Here is a 26443-nt window from a genome sequence, read left to right as displayed (position 1 = left end):
TGTGTTATTGCCTATTTTTCTCGCACGCCCTCCGCCGCATTGCGCGCCCGCACACTCTGGCACGCCCTCCGCCGCATTGCGCGCCCGCGCACTCTGGCACGCCCTCTGCCGCATTGCGCGCCCGCGCACTCTGGCACGCCCTCCGCCGCACTGCGCGCCCGCGCACTCTGGCACGCCCTCCGCCGCATTGCGCACTCTTGCACGCCCATTACGTGCATGCAGCTTCTTTACCTCGAGAACAAATATTCTAGGAATGCTGAGATCCTCGCTCAGGCCTCCGCTGCTCTTGGTGATACCATTTCTTGTTGCTACTCGCAGACACGTGGTGGATATGTCACTGATTAACAGGAAGGATCTGACTTAACGTTGAGTCTTAATTTCTTATCCTAAATCCTTTAGGCTGAAGATCTAAATTGGATCTAAAATGATCACTACTAGGCAGACTGCTCTATATGCCGCCTCGTACACAGCGAACGTATAGTTGTTACTCTCTAGTAATGAAGAAGACAAGATTATTGCATATAATTTTCATGGCTCAGCCGCATCCATAATTGGCACAATCTTCGGTCACTTCTTGATGCCGCTTTGGACACTAGTGGCTCAAAGGTTTGGAGGATATCTTTTATGCCATCTTTATCTTTTTCTGTCCCATTTATGTTCAGGTTTAGATGTTCTCCCAGATTTAAGGTGCTCTGGTGACTATATTTCCCCCCATACACAGGACGGCTTGGCTCTGATGAGCTCCCGTGTATATGGAGAAAGCAGAGTAAGATTCCTCCACCCATCAATCTGCCTGGAGAGCTGAAGGATTGAACTGCCTGATCCTTACTCTCCAGACATCATCTGTGGGGAAATAATCAGGCGGCCCCCATACACATCAGACGATCAGCTAATCCTGACTAAATATGCAGGTTTGGCCAATTTTTAAGTTAAAGGGGTATTTCGATCTCCAAGATCCTATCCCAATATGTAGTAAGTGTAATGATAATATTAGCAAATGCCTCTAATTAAAACTGTAGTATAGTCCTTCTGATTAGCTATGTCACTTACCCCATGTGCTGGGCATTGCAGTAGCTTGGGTATCCCTGGATACGACCACTGCTATAGTGACAGTTGTTAGTGGTTGGAACCATGGATACCTAAGCTACTGCAATGCCCTGCACATGGGGTAAGCGACATGGCGAATCAGAAGAACTATACTACATTTCTAATATTATTATTACACCTAGTACATTTTGGGATAGGATCCTGGAGATGGGAATACCCCGTTTAATGTTTATGGTGGACCTTTTTAGGCCAGGTACACGCACAAGTGTATTTCACAAAGCTTTATACAGGACTGACTGCTGGACACATATGAGGCTGTAAGTTTGTCTGGAGACTTGGGGTCAGTCTGTACATTGCAGTCTGTATACAGAACTGTGATACGTGCCCTTGTGTACCTGGCCCTAGAGTGAACCTTTTAAAAGAACATTTCCTCCCAAAAAAATTAAAGAAACCCTGTGGAAATTAGTTTTTACATGCTAAACCCAGTGTTGGGCTGGGGGCGACCGAGCATGACCCAGGGATTCCAAGAACTGGAGTCACTTTTATTTTAGTCTGCCCTCGCCCCCACTAGGTATATTGCTTTGTTTCAGTCTGTCTTGGATTAACCCTTTAAGGCCACAGCCCCACTATCAGTATTTGATCAGTATTCGGTCAGTATTTTTTCTCAGGAGTGGGAGATAAAACCAGGTGAGGATCAATCAGAGAAAAGGTATAAAAGAAACAAGTCACCAATTCTGCATTTATCACCCACTCCTGGTTTTGTGTCCTACACCTGAGGAAAAAATACTGATCGAACACTGATAGTGGGTCCATGGCCTCAATATCAGTCCCTGAGTCTTCTTCATATAAGTTTTAGGCAGTGGTCGTTGGCCTTCAGTGCTACGTTTTTGTATGAGCCACTACGCCATTTTTTTTCTTGCTGAAGTTGTCTCAGCCATTACTATTTAATAATAGTTGCTGACCCTTAAAACCGCTCCAGCTCCTCTATATCCTCGGAGTCCAAAGCTGAATCCCATATTCTAGATGTGCCCTTACAAGGGATTTATAGAAGGGTAATAATACATTGCTATCACATTTTGCACTTTTTTTTTTATACACCTCGAAATCTTATTTGCTTTCGCTGCTGCTGCCTGACATTGAGCCTGCTCAGCTCATTAGTAACCAGTAATCCTGAATCCTTCTGTCCGGAGATTTATTCCATTATTTATGATATTGATGCGGTTATGGAAGCCTCAGTGCATGACTTTATCAATAATAAGATTTCTCTTCCATTTTTTTCGCCCATTTTATTATATACCGGTTTCCAAATCCTTTTGATTTTCAATAGAATTTGAGGAAAAGGGTTTTTTGTCCATGGGGGGGCTGGGCACAGAGTCCTCCATCACTCGTCACCATGTGTAATGTTACCCATCAGCTCCTTTCTTTCGCCCCAGAATGAGAGAGGTAAGCATTGGAAGATATTGTATCTCATAGGTCGAAATTCTGATATTTCTAATTGCTCCACAGAAATGGCACAAGCAGGGTCTATTCCTGAAGAGTCGACTTCGGGTAAAAAATATAAAAATTGGTTTTATTTGGTGAGGTGTGAAATGAAACCTAAAATGTGTGGTGTGAACAGCTTGTAGGGAAGATTCATCCTCTGGGAACTCTCCAATTCCCAGAACGTTACTGAGATGCCTGTTTGCTTGGAGTGGTGGCCGTGACCCTCCGCTCCTTTCATTTGGGAAGGTTGTGCACTGGACCTGACTCTTTCCAGCTGTCCCTTTAAGAATGAATGGAGCAGTGGTGCACATGCTCGGCATTTTGATTGTCAGCTCCTGTGTAAAAATGCATGTAAACCGAGGAGTCCAAAATACAACCAGAGTCCTCTCTGCTTTTACCCAGTGCATTTTTCTTGGTTGTTTGATCCATAATTTCTGCTGTATTTATCTGTACTAATAGTGTGCTTAAAGGGATTTGGATAGGTAGTCACTGGTGTGGGTCTGACCCCTGGCGGTCACAGACAGAAGGGGACCCCTGTGCAAGAACAGTACATGGACCCTTTATATACCAATATCTCATCATAGTGCACAATGCCACCAGATTTGGCGCTTGATGTGGCCCTCTTAGCAGCCGCAGGTTGCACCAATGATATGTTCACCCCTGGGTCTGACCTCTATCAAAGCTGAAAATGAAGTGCTTGTTCCCTGCACTATGGCCCGTTCATCTGTACTGTATACAGAGAGTTTCTTCGGAATGGAAAACTTCTTTAAGCACAGAGCACTACTGTCCTGAAGACCGGCTCACTAGAAGGCCTGACATTGTCTTCAGTCTCGTAAGAGCAGCGCTCAAGTGATGTGATTGATTTGCATATGCACTAGTGATGATCGAACACTAACGTGCTCAAGTACTCGAATTCAGCAGGTTGTATGCTCAGACAGGCTCGACTCAAGTACCGAATGTAATGAAAGTCAATGGGAAACGCGAGCATCTTTCCGGAAAACTCTAACAGGAGGGCTGGGGAGGCAGAAGGGAAAAAAAAATCTCCCTCTGTCTCTCCCTCTGTCTCTCCCTCTGTCTCTCCCTCTGTCTCTCCCTCTGTCTCTCCCTCTGTCTCTCCCTCTGTCTCTCCCTCTGTCTCTCCCTCTGTCTCTCCCTCTGTCTCTCCCTCTGTCTCTCCCTCTGTCTCTCCCTCTGTCTCTCCCTCTGTCTCTCCCGCAGTGCCAAGCATGCTCGCTCATTACTAATATGCACCTTTTGTTTTTAGCCATCGGTGGGGGTCTCTGCATCCTGACACCCACCAAAAAGCCATCTGACATGTTTTCTAAAAGTGCAGTGACTCCTTACATCACGGGACGTGACTCGGTTAACTCCATCATGGAACAGTCCAGTAAAAGCGAATGGAGAAAGTTTAGGTTCTATTGGAGTCCCAAGTAAATCTGCACAGAAGTTACATTGTGAGCTTCCCCGAACGTCTGACTTGTTGCTGTAATTTCTATTTAGTCTCAGCCTCGGTGAACAGTTTCCAACAAGCGGCTTTTCTTTTTACACTTACTTTGCATTTCTTTTGGCTACTGTGCTTGGAAACTTTAGTCTGGTAGTCTGGTCTTAGCAGGATAACTCTTTCATTTTTTGGGGTTGGGTGTGCGGATATGTTGACTTATATATTAAGTGTTCTTTTTTTTTTTCTCCTATTGCTCTTTACGTAACGTAACGGCCCGATCCTCTGGCGCGGCGCCCCAGCAGTTATCAGGCAGCTCATTATTTACCGGTGTCGCTGGCAGGTCCAAGGTGTTACCTTACAGGTAGTGGCTGGAGCTCTGCCCGGCTCTGCGATATCTGAGGATCGGGTGTTGGTAGTGATGCCTGTATAGCAGTCTGCAGATCAAAAGAGCAATAGATCATCCTTAAAGGGAATTTGTCACTTCCCAATAATATGTAATATATATTTTTTTCTTATTCTGCTGTAAATGCCGCTGTTCTCCTGAATCCGGCTTTGTTTTTCTTCTGTTCCTGCATCTCTCCATCCCTGAGATATGGCCGCTTCTTCCCTGCATATAAATCTAGACTTGTTAGACAAGTGGGCGTGGGCTCAAGGAGGCACCCACATCGAAGGTTTGATGACCACGCCCATGTGGCTATGTAGACTAGCATTATATACAGGGAATAGGAGGCCATATCTCAGGAACAGAGAGGCTCAGGAACAAAAGAAAAATAGCACCGGATTCAGGAGAAAGGCGACATTTACACTAGTGAGAAAAAAAATCCATATTTATGGTAAGTGACAGATTCTCGCTAAAGGAAAACTCCACCTTTTTTGGCTGTACGATTTGACAGTGTAAAAGATGTATATATTTTATTTTTCCTGCCAGGAAACAGTCAGCAAGTAGGCCTGTTTTACTGTAGATGTATTTAGCACATTAGCCACTGCTGTAGAGTCTAGTTTGGCAAATCCATTGAATGGTACAGCTGTAAAATTACAAAATTCTGGATGTCTGCTGTCACCACTAGGGGGCGCTCCTTGCCAGTGGATTTCTAAAGCTCCCATGAACTCCAATGAATCCACTCAGTAGGTTCCCAGTCACCCTACACCTCATCGCTTGCCCATCGGCGGCGGGGGCATTGGTCACCCGTATGAAGAGGACTGCTGTAAGCCAAGTCACGCCATCTTCCTTTCCGCCATCTGTACTTATTGCCTGTGTGTTTTGTGCAGGATCGCTGCATGCTCCTCCATAGGACAGTATAACCTCTGGTTTCCTTGCAGTGCGGTTTCACTTTGCTGTGCGTCCAGGGGTCTCGTCGCCCACCCCGCTCGCTTCGTCCAGTTTGTGACTTTGCCTTTTATCCCCACAGATAGATAAGCATCTCCACAGTAAAGATTCCGTCTTCTTCCGCGATGGCGTCCGGAGAATCGATTTTGTTCTTTCTTATGTTGATGAAACAACCAAAGATCTGGACCGGCGGAAAGCTGTAAGTAAAAAAAAAAAAAAAAAAGCCAATGTTGGACCCCACAAATCTGATACTGGTGACCTATCTCACCAATTTAAGTTGTTGTCTACTTCTCTGTCTGTCGTGCATATGATCTCTGCTTCCGGTATACAGTACAGACCAAAATTTTGGACACACCTTCTCATTTAAAGATTTTTCTGTATTTTCATGACTATGAAAAATATACATTCACACTGAAGGCATCAAAACTATGAATTCACACATGTGGAATTATATACTCAACAAAAAAGTGTGAAACAACTGAAAATATGTCTTATATTCTAGGTTCTTCAAAGTAGCCACCTTTTGCTTTGATGACTGCTTTGCACACTCTTGGCATTCTCTTGTTGAGCTTCAAGAGGTAGTCACCGGAAATGGTCTTCCAACAATCTTGAAGGAGTTCCCAGAGATGCTTAGCACTTGTTGGCCCTTTTGCCTTCACTCTGCGGTCCAGCTCACCCCAAACCATCTCCATTGGGTTCAGGTCTGGTGACTGTGGAGGTCAGGTCATCTGGCGTAGCACCCCATCACTCTCCTTCTTGGTCAGAAAGCCCTTACACAGCCTGGAGGTGTGTTTGGGGTCATTGTCCTGTTGAAAAATAAATGATGGTCCAACTAAACGCAAACCGCGTGACAATGACCCCAAACACACCTCCAGGCTGTGTAAGGGCTTTCTGACCAAGAAGGAGAGTGATGGGGGGCTGCCCCAGATGACCTGACCTCCACAGTCACCAGACCTGAACCCAATCGAGATGGTTTGGGGTGAGCTGGACCGCAGAGTGAAGGCAAAAGGGCCAACAAGTGCTAAGCATCTCTGGGAACTCCTTCAAGATTGTTGGAAGACCATTTCCGGTGACTACCTCTTGAAGCTCAACAAGAGAATGCCAAGAGTGTGCAAAGCAGTCATCAAAGCAAAAGGTGGCTACTTTGAAGAACCTAGAATATAAGACATATTTTCAGTTGTTTCACACTTTTTTGTTAAGTATATAATTCCACATGTGTGAATTCATAGTTTTGATGCCTTCAGTGTGAATGTATATTTTTCATAGTCATGAAAATACAGAAAAATCTTTAAATGAGAAGGTGTGTCCAAACTTTTGGTCAGTACTGTATCTAGAAGCCAGGACAGTCGAATAATACCAAGTGACCTCTGATACTATGGATTAGAATTCAGGATTATTGGATGCCGGGTTAAAGGAATATTGCCTTATTATACACCGTGCCTTATAATCTCCGTTATTACTGACCTGTAATAGTCTCTGATCTCAGTCCTTCCTCCCATCGTCCTCAGTTCCTTGTCGCTGGCTCTTGGCTGGCTGCCACGCTGCATAACGGCAGAGATGGGCGGCTCCCGGCTGATTGTAGCAACAGATGACCCTAAAGGAGGTTCGCGGTCTGTTCACTTCTATGTGACTTACATCATCACTCTTATTCTCCCAGATTTTGGTTCAGATTTTAGCTCCCAATATTGCGCTCACTTTCTCGTGAAACTACAATCCTCAGCATTCCATGATTGCTGCTGTAGGTTATCAAGGCGAGGCAGAGCGAGTGGTGTGAAGGCGGCCATACACATTGGTGGAATATTGGCTGATCCCTTTAACTTCTGGACAACTAATAATGTATCTTATGTCCTTTTCTGAAGGATTGGACATATTGGGATTCAACATGTCTGATTGTTTGTTCTATGGGAGATAAGCTACCACCATCAGAAGTATCTGACAGTCCAATTCTCCAGTCCGTGCACACTCGAGCATCCATGTACAGTGCCTACAAGTAGTATTCAACCCCCTGCAGATTTAGCTGGTTGACACATGCGGAATTAACTTGGCATTGTGACATTTGTACTGTAGATCAGCCTGGAAGGGGGAAATGCACTGCAGCAAATTTTGTTTTTGTTTTTTTTTTATTTATTTTTTTAAAACGTAAAAAGTTAATTCAGAGTGTCATTTATTATTCAACCCCTCAAACCACAAGAATTCTGTTTGGTCCCCCTAAAGTATTAAGAAGTAGTTCAGGCACCAAGAATAATGAGCTTCACATGTGTGGATTAAAGATCTCTTTTGCCAGCCTTTTCTGACTATTTAAGACCCTCCCCAAACTTGTGAACAGCACTCAGACATGGTCAACATGGGAAAGACAAAGGAGCATTCCAAGGCCATCAGAGACAAGATCGTGGAGGGGTACAAAACCCTTTCCAAGGAGTTGGGCCTACCTGTCTCCACTGTTGGGAGCATCATCCGTAAGTGGAAGGCTTATGGAACTACTGTTAGCCTTCCACGGCCAGGACAGCCTTTGAAAGTGTCCTCCCGTGCCGAGGCCAGGCTTGTCCGAAGAGTCAAGGCTAACCCAAGGACAACAAGGAAGGAGCTCCGGGAAGATCTCATGGCAGTGGGGACATTGGTTTCAGTCAATACCATAAGTAACGTACTCCACCGCAATGGTCTCCGTTCCAGACGAGCCCGTAAGGTACCTTTACTTTCAAAGCGTCATGTCAAGGCTCGTCTACAGTTTGCTCATAATCACTTGGAGGACTCTGAGACAGACTGGTTCAAGGTTCTATGGTCTGATGAGACCAAGATCGAGATCTTTGGTGCCAACCACACACGTGACGTTTGGAGACTGGATGGCACTGCATACGACCCCAAGAATACCATCCCTACAGTCAAGCATGGTGGTGGCAGCATCATGCTGTGGGGCTGTTTCTCTGCCAAGGGGCCTGGCCATCTGGTCCGCATCCATGGGAAGATGGATAGCACGGCCTACCTGGAGATTTTGGCCAAGAACCTCCGCTCCTCCATCAAGGATCTTAAGATGGGTCGTAATTTCATCTTCCAACAAGACAACGACCCAAAGCACACAGCCAAGAAAACCAAGGCCTGGTTCAATAGGGAAAAAGTCAAGGTGTTGGAGTGGCCTAGTCAGTCTCCTGACCTTAACCCAATTGAAAACTTGTGGAAGGAGCTCAAGAATAAAGTCCACATGAGACACCCAAAGAACCTAGATAGCTTGGAGGAGTGGGCCAAGATAACTCCACAGACCTGTGCCGGCCTGATCAGGTCTTATAAAAGACGATTATTAGCTGTAATTGCAAACCAGGGTTATTCCACAAAATATTAAACATAGGGGTTGTATAATAATTGACCCACACTTTTATGTTTAAAATTTAATAAAATTCAACTGAGCAACATAACTTTTTGGTTTGTAAGATTTATGCTTCTGTTCATAAAACCTACTCTCGTTTGTAGTTTGAAGGCTCTAACTTATTTGCATCTTATCAAACCAGCTAAATCTGCAGGGGGTTGAATACTACTTGTAGGCACTGTATATGGGGGTTGAATGGATATCTGGCGCTACTGAAGGTGTATGGCAGCCTTAGGCTGGGGCTACATGTGAACCTTGACCGTGACACAGGTCACTCTGATAAAGATTATCATGTGCCAATTCTAATACTGATGAATGGGGTCACATTGCTCCCCCTAGAGTACCCCATCTGCAAAATGCAAGTCGGACCCATTCTGATTTTAGTGACTTTCTTGTCCCGAAGGACTTTTATGTGACCCTATTCACCTGTATTATGCTGAGCTGTAGCAGCGGTATACCGCGATCTTTGGTGTAGCCACAGTCACCATGTTGTCCCAGCCTTATCCTTAACAGTAGCATCCAACTAATCTCAGTGTTTATAAGGAGACACCTAGATCTGCATAGGAGCTGTATACACAAAACGGGTAGTGATTTGTAATCGCTGTTTGATAAGCTGCTTCAATTGATGTGTTAGATGCTATGGGACAATAAAAACAAAGTTGGTTGCCAAAGTGTATAAACCTTCGGTCACCATTAATTACTACATATAAGGCAGACTTTTAAAGTCGACATTCAAAAGCGATAAGTTGTCTAGTAGAAATGTGTGTTGTTTTTTTTCTTTCTTTCTGATTGGACTTTGCCTAGTTTAGAGCGGATTCCACCAGGAATTTTCTGTAATGCAAATCTACTTTAAAATAAAAAAAGCAAATCCCTCCTTGTGCACATAACCCAACTGTGCCGTCACCCATCAGGTTTTATGTGACTGGTGTCTGTTTCCTGCAGCAGAGATCTCTATACACCCCGCACACCGGTGACATAAACCACAGGAAGTTCCCGACCCTGCGATATCTGTGTATTATGTTTTGTCTCTGGGTCGGGAACTTCCTGTGGTTTATTTCGCTGCCGTGCGGAGTCACCAGAGTCGGCGTTTGGTATCTACCAGCGCTGGCAGTCCCTTTCCCTCGTCCTTGGGGTGGTGTCCGATGACTTCTCGCGTCTTATTGCTGGGCTGCACCCAGTGACCACGGACCTCCGAGATTACACAAGGATCACATGGCCGCATTGCAAGTAATGAGTGAAAATCGGAAGTGACTTTTCCAGCATATTGTAACATTTTTGTCCATTTATTGTCACATAGATGTTGCAAATCTTAAATTGTAAGTAACGTGATGCCATATTTACTGGGGGGAAAAAAAAACAGCATTATTTATCCCATCAAAATAACAACCCCTCAACTATAAATCCTATAGTGGATCCCGCACACTGTCATGGATTACCCTATAAACCAAAACCATATTACAGACAAATAAAGCCAATGTCTGATATTCCTAAGACAAATGTGGCCGAATATATGGGGGAGATGCTCGGCATTGGTTTTTGCTGCTCTGCTGCCACCTGGTGGGGATCATTGTAACAAGGGAACACCACCCAAAATGCATCACAGTCCTATGACTTGGCAATAATGGGGATAATGTTTCACATGAATAAAGAAGTTGTCACATATTACAATTTCTTGCAATGGTCAGAAGTTGTCCACAACTTTTTCCCTCTAGAGAAACTTTTCATTAGTTACTTTGTTGCAGCCATCACATGATCGAGAGCCTCCGGGGAGGTCGGGGTATCTTTTAGCGTTAATAGAACCGGATAAAATCTTAAAGATTTTTATTTTTTTATTTTTCCCAGGACAGAAGACGAGAATTTGAACTGAGTTTACAGAAAGCGGGTCTGGAGCTAGAAACCGAGGACAAGAAGGTGAGCGCAAGCCACAGCGGAGTCCTGCTCACTTCTCGTAAAGATCATATAGGGAGACTTAGACTTGGGCTACACCACAATTTTGGCCGTGACACCTCTTGGGCTACCAAAGTTTGCATTCTGACGTTGCTACATCGCAGTGCCATATAAGTTAATGGGGTTTCATTGTCACCCCCAAGGGTACCGCGACAAAGTCAACTGCGTCGAATTGTTTGCGACTTGGTTGTTGCAGTCTCTGTACCCCGGTCACTTTTATGGTGCTGCGATGTAGGGAGGAGGAAGCACGGTTACTGCTCCCAGCTCTGTATACAGCAATCAGGAAAGCCGAGATGGTAATAAACCATCTCTGCCTTCTCTGTGGAGGGCCTGGAGCTGTGTCTGCGCCTATAAGGACTAGCTTTAGATTAGAGATGACCCTATTTTCCTATGTGAACATTCCTAGTGGTTGACTTTAGCCCTGAATCCTGCTCCCCGTCTGCTCGCAGTAATCTGTATCGGTGAATTAATCTGATCATTTAAGTGTCGATTATTTATATTTCTCCCTGCAGGAATCTGAAAATGGAAAAATTTACTTTGTCAAGATCCACGCTCCCTGGGAAGTCCTCACCACCTACGCGGAGGTGCTGAATATCAAGGTGCCCATAAAGTTTAATGATCTGACGGAGGCGAAGGAAAACCCTCTAAACTGCTTCCTGCGACTCTTCAAACTGCCGCACGAAGTCATGAACCCGGAGCCGGACTACTTCACCGCCCCGTTCAGCAAGCAGAGGCAGGAGCTGTTCCTCATCGACGACCAGAACACGTTCTTCTCACCGGCCACCAGGAACAGGATAGTAAGTGCCCTGACCAGTTCAGATGTAGGAGACTTTTCTGACCGGACAACCCCTTTTAAGGGATAAAAATACCGTATGATGTACAATGAAATTTTATTCACAAAACGGTTTAAAGAAAATCCAAGCGACAAAATTTTCTGTAAGAAATAAAACAAAGTAATAAAATAATACATAATTAGAAAAAACAGAATCCATAATAAAAAAAAAAAAAAAAAAATTTTTCTTGTTCCAATTTTAGGAATAGAGGCCAATATTTTTTGTTTCTCGTTATTTTTTTAAATCCGTATTTCTAAAAAAAACACTACGTTTTTTTGACTCTGTCAGTAATTGACAGCAGCATGTAAGTTGTTAAATGGAAGCGATTGGTGGTCGATGCTGCTGAGTCGGATGCGGTCTGTTTAACACAGTTGGCGCCAACTGTGTATACATTAGGCTCAGCTTCTGAGTGTGCGCATACATCTGCACCCAACCAGGACGAAAAACCCCTAAAACCTTATCCTATTATACTGAAGTTTTTTTGCCCATTAATGATTTATTTTTCAATTCCAGGTCTATTACATTTTGTCTCGCTGCCCCTATGGGGTTGGGGAGGAGAAGAGAAAGTTTGGCATTAAGAGGCTATTAACTAACGGGACGTACTCAGCCGCCTTCCCCATCCATGATGTAAGTAATGACCGACGTGAGTCCAGGAGTAAGTAAATATTCTGTATAGAAGCCATGACAGCTCCCATGCTGAAATGATGAAAATGACGAAAAAGCAGCCGCCATATTGGTTGTCACCCAGCTTTCCCAGGGAGGGATTGAAGCTCTCATCTCTTGTCATTAGAGGACGTCTTTACATATTTCTATTAATGATCGTCTTTTCCAGTCGGATTATCACATTGTTAATGTGCCTTCTCCTCCGCAGTGCCAGTACTGGAAGAAGTCCCAGGACGAGAAGTGCGAGAGCGAGCGATACACGTTGTATAAGCAGTGGGCCAAATTTGGAAAGTTTTACAAGGAGCAGCCGCTTGATCTGATTAGGTGCGTGCGGGAGAAAGTCCAGATCGACAATGGTCTCTAAATCAGTCATGAGATCTTAAGATATAGACGCCTTCTAGGGCAATTTATTTTTCTAAAATGCATGCATTTTGGCCTAAAAATAAGTTTTACAATTGGGTTTCTTTAAAACAGTGGTGAACTATTTATTGCTGGCTGCAGAACGAGTTAATTAAGAGCCAGTCAGTGACCTCTTTCTGTTCATTCTCTTTGGCGTGTTTTTTTTTTTTTTAAGTGCTTTTTGAGGCAGATTCCAGGCGCCCCATGGGGGAAGGGTGGTCAGGAGAAAAAAAAAATACTCCAATGCATCATTACTAACATAACGGACTGAGTGCATGTCCTGCCTAACAGGTCCACATCCACTGACAATTCTGTGGTTTATTTCTCTTTCCAGGAAATACTACGGGGAGAAGATTGGCATCTACTTTGCTTGGCTCGGCTTCTATACGGAAATGTTATTTTTTGCTGCTATTGTTGGATTTTTTTGCTTCCTATACGGGTGGATAACAATGGATGAAAGCATCAGTAGGTAAGATTATATAAACCGTCCTGACGGCCCGATGTACGACCTTGAAAACTGCAGGCAGTTTATTTAAGCCCTTGGTACTGCTCTGCCTCCCACCGTCCATACACCTTATTAGACATTTGCTAAAACTCAGTATATTTTGGGCCTTATTGTTTATATGCAAATTTTTTTTTGTCTGCACAAACTTTAAAAAAAATGTTCTTTATTTTTGTCTCTAACCTTTTTTGCGTCTTGTTAGCATACAAATTTGCATGTTCCGTTAAATTGTCATCACTGTGGCGGGGAAGGGGGGCTCGACTACATTTGCACAAAAATTTTGCAGCTGGAAAGCAAAAACCATTTCCACAATTGCGAACTAAGAGGAAAAAAAAAGACACAGTTAAACAAGTTGAAAATAAACTTTAAAATAGTTGCAACGTAAAAAAAGAATATGGACTGGAAAAAAAAAAATAGCGAACGTGTATAATGGGCTACAAAAAAAAATGGCATAAGTTTGGTGCAAATCAAAAACGGGCTTAAAACGCCAAAAACAGGCGCAAATGCAATAATGAATCTGGGCCATAGTGTCCAGCTGACAAAGGTGCGTAGGGCACATTGCAGTAGTGTGGATGCACTGTAACAAGCCCCGCAGCGGTACCGCCTGATCCAAATAGTTCTGGAGAGGTATGTATCAGATTGGGTTCGAATTGGCTTTATGAATGGATGTAGACTTTTTATATATATATGTATTTTTGTGTATGTGTGTGTATATAGATTGCGTTCATGTTACTGTCTCCGTTGTTGTTGTTGTTGTTTTTTATATTTATTCCTTTTTTTTTCAGTAAGGAAATATGTGATAAGGACATAGGTGGTCAGATTATCATGTGCCCCCTGTGTGACCAGCGCTGTGAGTTTTGGAGGTTAAACTCCACTTGTCAACCCTCTCAGGTAAGTTTCCTCTTCCTCTCTGCACACAGACTCTGCATGTGATCCCTAACTTCCATACTGATCCTCTGCTCCTCTCTGCAGTATTCACACTTGTTTGACAATGTGGCGACCCTCTTCTTCGCTATCTTCATGGGAATATGGGGTAAGTGGCCCAACTCATCACATCTACAAAATAGATGCATTTACGATAGAAATCATGTAATTGGGGCTCTCATGGATTCGCCGTGAGAATGAAAAATTGCATGTCCTCTAGAGGCCTCTGATGACCCTTTTGGGTACCAAAAAATATGTTCATACAAAAGTGGGAAAAAATCTGAAACCCCCCCAAAAAAATCAACAAAATTGCCACCATAGGTACACTGTATATGTTAATGTATGGAAAAAACTGAAATTAATTAAGATTTTTTTTTATTATTTTTAAGGCTACCATTCTATTGTGTCTGCCTTTTTAAAAGAAAAGAAAAAAAGACGGACATTGCAAGAAAATAGGCCAGATGTAGAATAAAAGTGACTGGCCAATTATAGTGAATGGCCCTGTTGATGGTTCTGTCTGAATCCTAATTTTGGGCTATTTAGATGGGAACCCCTGACACTGTGCTCAGCATAGAGCACAGGATAAATGTGCACCTGGGCTTACTGGGAATAAAAGGGGTAACAAAAAGAAACTGTCACAAAAACAATTGGCTTAAAAAAAAATTTTCCGTAGCCCAACGAATTAAAATAAAAACTTTAGGGCCGTTTACCCACCATATGTATGAAATCAGTAGTGTCTGGTCATTGGGAGATTAAATTATTATAAATTGTATTCATTTTTCCTTTGTCAAAATCTTTACGTTTTTGGGATAGCGGAAACCCAATGGACCGATTCAGTATTTTTAATTTTTTTTTTTTTTTCGTTTGTCTTGCGCCGTTTAGCTTTTCTTTTGCACCAATTTTCTTTTCTATAATGGCACATGTAGTTTGTGAATTTGGCATAAAATAAAAAGAAAAAGTCCCATGTTCTATTAGAATGTCGCAAAAATTACATTTCCATTTCACACGTACATAGAATCATTGTAGGAGGGCTATACTGGAGGACATTTGCATAAAATTTTTTGCACAATTGATGAATTGGCTGAAAATATCTAAAAAACCATAACCTCCTCTGCAATGACTAGCCAAAAGACAGATGAAAAAGGGCAGAAATGCAATATGAATCAGGCGCTTTCTCTGCCCGGAGAGGTTTATGCTGCGAGTTCACCGCTGTTGTAGAGGAGACTGACCCGCTCTCCTTGCAGTGACCTTATTCCTGGAGTTCTGGAAGCGCAGGCAGGCGCGGCTCGAGTACGAGTGGGACTTGGTGGACTTTGAAGAAGAGCAACAACAACTTCAGCTGAGACCAGAATATGAGGCCAAATGTACCCAAAAAAAGAAAAATCCCGTCACTCAGGTACATTTGGGGTCCTAAATTAGGCAAAGCAGTATTTATCTGCCGCGGTCATCATAGGTCCTGATTAATGATTTTGCTCCCCCCCCCCCACACTCTCATAATGGCTGCCACCAGAATTTAAAGGCTGACCGACAATTTTTTTTAATATTGTTATATATATCGGAATTATTAATATTAAAGTAAAAATCCCTTTAATTTTTAATTTGTGAATGGATGTCTGAGTATCAAATACTCTGGACTATAGGATGGTCAGAGGAAAGTATCTACACTTTTCAGGATAGAAACCTACAATAACAAAGATAAAATCCTGACATTATGTAATCTGTTCTTGTTCTAGTTTTGTCCTGGATTATCTGAATTTCTAGATTATTCAGTGTCAAATTAAAGGGATCAGTCCATATATTTTGTATTTAAGGTGACATTTTTGTGTTGTTGTGCAGCACATAATACAGTTGAACGTTCTCCTGATGTCGTTTGTGTTTATAATCCGCACTTAAAGGGGTTGTCTAGGATTAGACACCTATTTATAGGTTGTGTGTGGTATCGCAGCTTCCGTGTAGCTGAGCTGCTGTTCCACACACAAGCTATTGACCGGTTGTTTCTGGAAAGAAGCAGCCATGTTTTACTCATCGTGGTTTATTTATCCTGTGTATAAGTAAAAGACTGTTACCCATAGCAACCAATCACGGCGCAGCTTTCATTTTACCAGAGCGATTTATGAAATGAAAGCTGAGCTGTGATTGGTTGATATGGGCAACAAAGCCTGTTTTGATAAATGAGGCCTAGTCATAGTGTTAATCCTATTGGGGAGGCATTTTAATTGAACCAATATTGCTGGCCCCGTGAAGTTGTTGTTGCCAATCCATTAAATTAACTTTTTTTTTTCTTATTTGCAGCATTAATTAATTGTATCTTGAGCAGAGTGTCGCCTCATACAGTATTTTAACAGTATTAACCATTTTGTCCTGACACTACAGAGGCAGCCATCTTGTGTTCAGATGTTACAGGACGCGCATCCTGTAAAGACAACCCGTCACTCGCCATAAACATGTAATTGTTTTACCTGGCGGAAATGGCGCCGTTCTCCCTAATTCATAGTCGTTTGTTTTTCGTTCCTGCGCCTCTCCATTACTGAGATATGGCCTCCTCTTCCTTTTATATAAATCTAATCTTGTTGGCCAAGTGGATGTGGCCCACAGAGTTGAAGACCACGCCCCCTTGGCTAACAAGACTAGATTTATATACAGAGAAAGGGGGACCATATCTCAGGAACGGAGAGGCGCAGGAACAAAAGAAAAACATCGCTGGATTCAGGAGAACAGCGGCATTTACACCAGGTAAAACGATTACATATTTATGGCGAGTGACAGGTCGCCTTTAAATCACCTTTAAAGAGTATCTCAAATTCCAAACAATTTCTTTTGGGCACTAAAATTAATTATTTTCCTTTTTTTTCGATTTAGGCATTGCTAAGTTATCCATCTTTGAGAGAGTTTGGAAATGGCCAACATGGCTGCCATTACGGCTCCATGAAGGCTTTCTTTGACCTCCAAATGGCAGATCTTCATTGCTATGTCTGGGAAAGCTGGGTTACAGATTCATACTCCTAAGAAAGCTGCATTACACTCTATCTGCCTAGTTGTGGTAACATACAGGATAGATTTCTGTGCACTACATTTCATCTGGCCATTCTGGGGCTTTGGCTAGTTAGGTGGCACCCTGCGTAGTAGTTGTAGAGGTGGCCTTATTCATTTTTGCAATGCTCTCCCAAAAACTGACATACAAGATTTATTCCCATGGGAGAACGGTAACAGCAGGCATATTGGTTGTATCCCAGCTTTCTCTTAAAGGGGTTCTCCACCTTTTGGAGTCTCTATTTTTCTTTAATGCAAGTATTTTTGGCTACAAATCATTTTTGTAATTGGGTTTCATTAAAAGTTTTGCAAAGTTTTTCTTCTGTAGCTTTTGTGTTTCACGGTCTTTTCTTGGCTACAGAATGAGGTAACTGAGAATCTATCAGTAAGCTTGTTCTGAGGGTCCAATGAAAGTTTTTAACGCTCTGCTGTCTTTTTTATTTATTTATTTATTTTTTATATAAATCTTCTCAGCTGGTTTATGACCACAGACCACATCAAAGATGAATGTGCAGGAAAATAAACAACCTGTAAAATCAAAAACGTGCAAAATTTTTAATGAAACTCAATTGCAAAAATGATTTTTAGCCCCAAATACATGCATACATTTTAAGTTTTAATGAAGAAAAAAAGTGACCCCAAAGGTGATCATTTTCTAAAAATAAGCCCTAGGGCCTTGAAAATAAAATTTACAACCTTGTTGTATTATTCCTGTGCTCGGTGGACCGTCTCTGATCCGATGTTCTGGTTTGTTACACATTCAGCCTTTCTACATTTGTAGGAAATAGAACTGGTTTTAAAGCGAAGTCCGGCTGACCTCTTGGGGAAACTGTTCTTGTGCTGGTCGTCCATTGTGTTCTTGGTAAGAGGGAGACTCCGAGATCTCAGCCTCTCGAAAACCGACACTAACCACAATTAACTTTTTTTCTCGGATGGTTTTGCTACAGAAAAAAATGGGTTTCTGCACTGGTGTTCATGTCTGGTGATGTGCGGGATGGCAGAGGGAGGTGACGGAAACCATCTTGTTTCATCGTAGGATATAAACTTGGGGACAAATGCAAAAATTAGCAGATAATACTAAAGCAAAAGTATTGGCGCCAACAATGGTGAAAATTATGCCTCTAACGGTGTGACTGCTGATGGCGACCTCTGCTAATTTTGGGAAAAAGTCCAACTTTTTAAATTAGAATTCATTTGCTTTGACATTAGACATTATGGGTAATCTGCCAATGCTAGAGATGAGCGAATCCATCTGTAACACATCGAGTTTTTATGGAATTCTCAAATATGTCAGATTCCAGCAAATTTGTAATTTTTAAGATTCAATTTGCTCAAATAGTGCAGAATGGTGGCCAACCGACTGCTTCTCACTGTTTTTGTTTTATTATTTAAACCCCATTCCAACCCTCAAGAAAACACTTCTTCATACTCGCCCGTCCTGGGGGCCCCCCCTCGCCCTTCCTGGGGGGCCCCCCCTTTCCTGTCCTCGGCCCCTGCCTCTGCAGCTCTTAGACCCAGAAGAGCAGAGGACCAAAGACTACTCATTGGCCTCTAATGATCACTTGGGCAAAGTCACGGGCCAACCAGTATACAGAATAATGGGCCCCACATAGTCCTCCCATACGGCATAATGGGCCCCACATAGTCCCCCCATATGGAATAATGGACCCCACATAGTCCTCCCATACGGCATAATGGGCCTCACATAGGCCTCCCATACGGAATAATGGCCCCCCGCATAGGCCTCCCATACGGAATAATGGCCCCCCGCATAGGCCTCCCATACGGAATAATGGCCCCCCGCATAGGCCTCCCATACGGAATAATGGCCCCCCGCATAGGCCTCCCATACGGAATAATGGCCCCCCGAATAGGCCTCCCATACGGAATAATGGCCCCCCGCATAGGCCTCCCATACGGAATAATGGCCCCCCGCATAGGCCTCCCATACGGAATAATGGCCCCCCGCATAGGCCTCCCATACGGAATAATGGCCCCCCGCATAGGCCTCCCATACGGAATAATGGCCCCCCGCATAGGCCTCCCATACGGAATAATGGCCCCCCGCATAGGCCTCCCATACGGAATAATGGCCCCCCGCATAGGCCTCCCATACGGAATAATGGCCCCCCGCATAGGCCTCCCATACGGAATAATGGCCCCCCGCATAGGCCTCCCATACGGAATAATGGCCCCCCGCATAGGCCTCCCATACGGAATAATGGCCCCCCGCATAGGCCTCCCATACGGAATAATGGCCCCCCGCATAGGCCTCCCATACGGAATAATGGCCCCCCGCATAGGCCTCCCATACGGAATAATGGCCCCCCGCATAGGCCTCCCATACGGAATAATGGGCCCCCGCATAGGCCTCCCATACGGAATAATGGGCCCCACATAGGGGTGGTGGTTCTGGTATCGCAGGCCAAATAAAACCACCCTGAGGGCCAGAGTTTGGCACGTGTATCCTAAGGACTGTAGTGAACACTGAGTATAATAAACGTCTTTTCGCGGCAATCGGAAATAATTTATTTGGACCGCATCTAATCTTCCACCAAATTGAGCAAATCTGCATAAAACAAATTTCGGAACATTCGCTCATCTCTGGCCAAGACTCATGAACACTAGATAAATTAGTGAAATACAAATATAGATATATATAACCGTATATGACGCTCCTCTATTACTCATTGAGCCAAAGTCTCTTGAGCAATAGACACACTGCTTTCTGATGAAATCCTGGAGAATCAGGGGAAATAAATGACATTTAGGATTGGGACTATTATTACTTTATATTGGAGGGTCCTCCTAGTAACACAGATGGAGCAGATCCGGTGAGGCTTTGGACTCAGGAGCAGGATAGTTTCTCTGCCACTTTTGCCTCCGCACATCACTTGCCGGCGTCTTGTTTTCTCCTTATTTGGGGTGTGAGCTTCTTTACTTGATGGTGAATCGTGGCCTTGCTTGCTTTGACTGTTTCAGGAAATGGAGCCTTTCTTGCCGTTAACTAGCAAGGCGGCCCGGTTCTGCTTCTCTGGAACCACAGTGCTCTTCTGGGTGAGCATCTTTATATCTCTAATACTTAACATCGCTCTGTGGTGCTGTCTCTCACATTTTCTCTTCTCCCTCTGTGGACTCATCTTCTCTGTATCCTAAATTCAGAATTATATTTCTAAGCCAATCACAGATATGTTTGGTGACCCGGTATAAACACATTGGCCCAGTTTGTGCTGTCGTTGGGGCCCCATATGCAATACTGTCTGTGCCATAGACTCTAAACTGAGCGGCACGGCTGTGGCTTGAACCACGCTTTATTTAAACTCCTCGAAACTGCAGTCAGGCGAGAAAAACTGTTCCATCATTTTGACTGGAGGCTCCAATACAGCTTCAGTGGAATGGCTGGAGTGCCCCTTTAAGTCTCATACACGGCATGTGTATATACTGAGCCTCCATCATAGCCGCAGTATTCATATTGGAGCTGTTGGTGCCGCTGTGGAGCCACCATTCTGGTTACAAGAGCTCCATAGTGGTTGCACACAGTCCTTTGGCGACAATAGGTAAATAGTAGCACAGTGCATCCACCCCCAGTGACTTTACCCTAATCATGCCCCATACCTGCACTGCGCCCCCTACTGGTAGGAAGGTACAAGCATTAGCCTGGAGTTTTCTGTTCTTCATTCATCAGTAGTAACATCATTAGATTAGTTCACATGCAGCAGAACATCTCCACTGAGGATCTCGTCACAAATCCTTGCTGATTGTGTTGCAAAATTTGCAGCTGAATGAGCTGTGGATTAAAAATCCGCAACGTGCTGGTTTTCATTTTAATTTTTTTTTCCTCCCATATCACGCGGTTGAGGTTTTGCCCTGTCAGCCGTGGCAGTCATCACTTCTGGAGCCGGCTTCTTGGGCGCCACTGGCTTTTGCAAGGCTTGGTGACTGTATGACGTAGGGCCGAGGATGCCGGCCGCAGAAGTAATGGCTGCCCTGGTCTAGCTGCCACATACGACCAGACGTCCGACCAGGACAAGCCAAATCTTTTTGCTCTACAGCACTTTTAACCCATAGACAGACTAGTCACCTTTTACATTGCAGGGGTCAAAAATGACTCTTTCCTAGGGCAACTGATACAGCATGGCTAATGCATCATTTTTTTCTAGCCAGCGAGCTGCCATATTGTTTATCCTGGGTCCCAATACATTGTGGTGTCTGTATAGAATACATTGCCAGGATGATGATGAGGGTTATGATCTTGACTATGTATTGGAATGAATTTGTGAAAATAACCATTTAACCTCCAGACCAATCCAATCTGGACATAGATGATTGTGCTGAAATTCTTCATAATTCTCCAAATTTGTAATGTCAGACACACAAGTTTATGCATATATCACTGATCTATCTTTCTATCTGTTTTATATCTATTTATTCAGATCAAATGCCCCGAGGCCTATAATGCCTATGACAAACCTAAAATGTCTCGCCCACGTGAGCCTGGACTGACCACCGCCACTCCAGCTCTGCAGTTTTATTCCTGTATGACAGCCATGCTGCAGCCTTGTACTGGCAGTAGACGTTTGCTACCTTGTGTTGTCAATATGATCTGTCACTAGATGTATTAATGGGGTTCTCCGCTCAGATGTTAATTCTGGAGTGGAAACCATAATAGAAGCGATTCTCACCCCTGTACTCCGCTCCCTGCTCCAGCGCTGCCGCACTGATGGGAAGCAATGATGTTATTGCCCACGAGTGAACTGATCGCTGCAACCACTGATTGCAGATACTTCGCAGTCAGGTCGCTGGTGATAGATGACATAATCACTTCTGGTTTCGCCGTGCTGCAGCAGGGGGTAAGTATCGTTTCACCAGGATAGCTTATTCAGGGGGCCCTTGCTTTCTGTACCCGCCTGTACATATGCTGGGGTGTTGGTGACAGATGTTTAACCACTGATCTACTGAGCACCCAGATAAAATAATTGCCACACTCTCACCTAGCCCACCCGTACTAAAATATATCTCAAGCAATACAGGGCATAACACTAGTGCAGGGCTGCAGAGGTGGTGGTCCCTCCTTCCCGGTCAGTCCTCCAGCTATTGGCTGTATTCTGGGGTCCATTCAGTAAAATGTCTGTCCAGGCTCTGACTGTTGGTTCCCCATCAGTGATAGATTTTGCTCAGTTGTCCAGCTAGCATGAGCAAATCTAAGGAATTGCTATTTAAGTAATTCCCCGATATATTCTGCACTGCATTTCCTTCTTTTGTCACCATAAACTTTCTATCTCGTGTCCTCTGCAGATTTCTTTAATCATTGCCAGCATGATCGCAGTTATAGTCTATCGGTTGGCGGTCTATGCCGCATTCGCCAGTGTCATGGAGAACAATCACACATTGGAGCCTATCAGCGGGCTGCTGACGCCACAGCTGGCCACCTCGGTGACTGCCTCCTGCCTGAACTTCATCATGATTATGATCCTGAACTTCTTGTATGAGCGGGTGGCTGTCTGGATCACTGACATGGGTAAGAGCCGAGGGCATTGGCCATCATAGCTGACCCACACACACACACGGCCAGTCGGGTGATGGATTTTTACAGCCTTCTCTGACATCTTTATCATAGTCTGCTACATTTTACCTTCCGCTGAGAATTAGTCGTGGGTCAGTGTTAGAATCTGTGGCATGAGCGTCTGTCTGCATCTGGCAACACCGGAGAAGGCCTGAGACGGAGCAAGTTCCTGGGGTCCTATGATAAGATTGCAGATTCCTTCACACTGACACATAATCTCCTGCTCTTCTGAATATATCAAGATTTCAGATTTTAATTCAACTTTTTTATTATTCCATTCTTCTACTAATATACCTTAGGTAGAAAACTGAACTCACAAGTGAGGAAAGCCTCATAGTCCTGCACCCCCTGTACATATCCGCACTTTCCAATATGTATGGACAGGCATAAAACGCCCCTACACCTTTTAGATGGCTGTCTGACAATGGTTCAAATATTTTCTGTGGGGAGAGAGCAGTAAATGCACCCATACATATTAGATGAAAGTCAGACACACCTGACTATTTTGACAGGATTGGTCGACCATTTTATATGTATTGGGGCCTGTTGTCTGTCCTTCCTTCCCCCTCCCCAGGTCTCTCTGTCTTTCCTCCCCCAATCCCACATGTCTAGACTCCTCTATCCTTCTTCCTTCCCACCCTCCCCCTCCTCCAGGTCCCTCTGTCCTTCCATCCCCACCCACCAACTCTAGGCTCCTGTTCTCCCTCCTCCTCACCTCTATGCTTGTCTGTCTTTCTTTTCTGACCTCCCAGGACCTTCTGTCCTTCCTTTCGTCCCCACTTCCCAGGCCCTTCCTTCCTTCCGTCCGTCCTTCCTTTTGTCCCCACCTTCCAGGTCCGTCCTTCCTTTCATCCGTCTGACCTCCCCAGGATCTTTCGTCCTTCCTTTCGTTCTTGCCTCCCCAGGACCTTTTGCCCTTCCTTTCATCCTTGCCTCCCCAGGATCTTTTGTCCTTCCTTTCATCCACACCCCCCAGGACCGTCCGTCCGTCCTTCCTTTCGTCCCCACCTCCCAGGACCGTCCGTCCGTTCTTCCTTTCGTCCCCACCTCCTAGGATCTGCCGTCCCTCCCTCTGTCCTCCTAGGGGAGGGGGGACCAAAAGGATCTGTTTTAATGCAAATAGTGCATTCCTTATCTCATCTGCTGGGGAAAACTCAAGAGGCCCCATGCACATTCGATGATCAACAATCCAAATAGGCTCATCTGACTTTGTATGTATCTCGGGCTCAATTAGGCCACCAGCATACACATGTACATGTAATTGCTGATACCGATGTGATGATGATGCCTTGATGCTAAGGTTCCTGATGAGCCCAAGGGCACTTTGGATCATAGGGGTGCTCCAATACTGAAGTGCATGCCAGTGGTCTAATCCCTCTGTGTACTGCCCCCTTCTTCGAGAAGACTGAAATTTTGACGTATGTGAATATTTACGCCAGGGCACCTGTACCAACGTGCTGCGATATGATATGTGTATGTATGACCATGTAGATCTAAACCGCCAATGTGTGCAGTTTCCAATTATCCAGCAACACAATAGTCACAAAATTGCCCAATTATTGCCTTCGTTCTGTAACATGAAGCTGACGTCGAAAGAAGTAGCTGATAGTTTTCATTTAAGATGCATTATTCTTTTATTTATTTTTTAACTAGAAATCCCCAGAACTCACCTGGAGTACGAGAACCGGCTAACCATGAAGATGTTCCTCTTCCAGTTCGTTAACTACTACTCCTCGTGTTTCTACGTGGCTTTCTTCAAGGGGAAGTTTGTTGGCTATCCCGGCGACTACACCTATATGTTCAGTCGCTGGCGCAACGAGGAGGTGGGTTACGTGACAATTCCTACCGTCAACCAGAGTTGGGCAGATCTTTTGTAAACCCCTTTAACGGTGCCCAAAGGTCCTACTGAAAACTTAAGTAACATACATACATCCACATATGGATGCCCACAAATTTAAAAGGGGTTAAACGGTTTACACCAAGCTGTTAAGCTATCAATCCTCCATAGTTCACTGATCACTGAGACAAGTACCCCCTGAGAGATGGATCTTCTGCCCTCTTGGTGGTGCTGCCTTGAAGATTTTTCATTGGGGCTCACAAGATTCAACAGTGCTCACCAATCCCACGTCTTTAATAGTACTGGTCATCTCATATGGGCACCCAGTAAAATTTTGCCCCTGGCAGTCCCATTGAATGGAGCATTAGTGTCCATGATCAACCTTCACCCCAGTCAGACGGACATCTGCAGAGCCCTCGGTCTCAGGTTCAACCCTTTACGATCAGTACGTTAATATTTACCAGAATGGGTCATAGCCTTTGTTATAGCAAATTCCATAAAGTTATTGATCATCCCATTTTGGAATGCGGTCATATCCTTGATTGATAGGGTGTATGGAGTGAAATTGTTAACAGATCCCCGTAAATGTATATTGGGATTATTTGAAGATGGAGTGGATCCCGACTTTCCCCTATTCGTAGGTATCTCTCATATCTTATTTCAAGCACACAAACTTCTTGCATTTAACTGGTTAGACGCACAACCTCCATCTATGGGAGAACTACAACAAAGGATAAATAATATAGTCTGGTTGGAAAGAGGAGTCTATCATAACCGTAACTCTATTCGCAAATTCAAAAAGATATGGAGTCCTTGGTTGGATACTCCAGGGCTGCCCCCAAATCTTCTAATTAGAGATAGCATCGTTAATATTCTATCTCTTTGTTAGCCTGTGTGCCCACGATACATTTTAAATGTTTTTGCAGCGGCAATTCCGCTGCAGAAACGCTTAAACGCATGGTAGAAGGCCTGTCATGTTCCCCAATGATAATCCGCATGTGCTGTGCACATGCTGCGGAAATTTCCGCTGCTTGTTATCATTGCGGAAAAATACGCAGCACTACCAATTATTTTGTGGAAGCCCGGTGTTTTCGCCGCCATTGACTGGCATAGGAACGCTTGGATTCCGCATCACTGCATCTGTACATGCGGAATCCAAACGTTTCAATGTGCGGATGGTACCCGGGTGTGGAGGACAGAAGACTCTCCTCCAGACCCGGGTATCATAGTACCTGTAAAAAAAAGAATAAAATAAAAAATATATATCTATTATATTTACCTACTGATGGCCCGCGGTGCGCTTGTCTTCACTTGCCAGCAGATCGCGGTGTACTTAAGGACCTGCGCTGACGTCATTTAGTCATGTGACCGGTCACGCGACCGCTGACGTCGGCGCATCGAATAAAGACTCCGGGGGCCATCCATCAGAAGGTAAGTATATATTTATTTTTTTATTATTCTTTACCATTCTTTTGGTCACACTATATAAATCCATGCCATTTGCATGGATTTATATAGTGTGACCAAGTTGTCAAGCACTTTCCAAGTGATGCTAAAATCGCTTGGAAAGCGTTTGATAACCCGCATGCAGAAATGCATGTGAAGAACGCTTCACATCCGCATGTCCCTGGCAGGAAAACGCATGTACAATCCACATGTGTTTTTTTCTGCTAGTGAGATGCAGAAATGCTCAGGAAAAAATCCGGAGCATTTCTGCATCGTGGGCACATAGCCTTCCTCACTTTTTTTCAAAAAGTATAACACTACTTCTAGGAATGTTATACTCCGTTATTCTAGATCTGCTGTGAAAATTATCCTCTGGAGTGTAGGGATTTGGGTTTAGTGTGGGTTAGGGAATTGAAGTTGAGATACTTTGTTTGAGATACTTTGTTCATGTTTTATACTGTGGAACTTATGTTATTTGAAAGATGGAAAATTTGTAATTGGAGTTTTTCAATAAAAAATTATATGATTAAAAAAGTAAGTTGTGATCATGGGGATCTTGACTGGTGAAACCCCCAGTGATCCCTGTGATACAGGAACATCTTCTCAGCACCCTGCTGCATGTGTCATGAGAATCCACCCTTATT

The 26443-nt window shown here is 44.0% G+C and overlaps 1 protein-coding gene across 5 annotated transcripts in view; it reads left to right on the top strand.

Moving 5' to 3' along the window:
• ANO5 (anoctamin 5) overlaps positions 1–26443 on the top strand; it is a 70374-nt gene that overhangs the window by 33150 nt on the left and 10781 nt on the right. For 4 of the 5 annotated variants that reach the window (XM_073658222.1, XM_073658219.1, XM_073658223.1 and 1 more), the window contains 12 exons: positions 5380–5496; positions 10498–10566; positions 11115–11399; positions 11949–12062; positions 12307–12422; positions 12832–12966; positions 13785–13890; positions 13972–14032; positions 15168–15319; positions 17735–17815; positions 22249–22471; positions 24170–24339. In XM_073658222.1, coding sequence (XP_073514323.1) covers positions 5380–5496; positions 10498–10566; positions 11115–11399; positions 11949–12062; positions 12307–12422; positions 12832–12966; positions 13785–13890; positions 13972–14032; positions 15168–15319; positions 17735–17815; positions 22249–22471; positions 24170–24339 — 1629 coding nt within the window. Of the gene's footprint in view, positions 1–5379; positions 5497–10497; positions 10567–11114; positions 11400–11948; positions 12063–12306; positions 12423–12831; positions 12967–13784; positions 13891–13971; positions 14033–15167; positions 15320–17734; positions 17816–19935; positions 20011–22248; positions 22472–24169; positions 24340–26443 lie in introns of all 5 variants that reach the window. The other variant, XM_073658220.1, reaches the window with a different exon arrangement.

This window comes from Phyllobates terribilis, unplaced genomic scaffold, assembly GCF_046119375.1.
Source record: "Phyllobates terribilis strain yellow unplaced genomic scaffold, ASM4611937v1 Scaffold_13__5_contigs__length_258822181, whole genome shotgun sequence".
Taxonomy (NCBI): Eukaryota; Metazoa; Chordata; class Amphibia; order Anura; family Dendrobatidae; genus Phyllobates; species Phyllobates terribilis.
The sequence above is the reverse complement of the archived record's forward strand: the minus strand, read 5'-3'. Positions and strand labels throughout refer to the sequence as shown.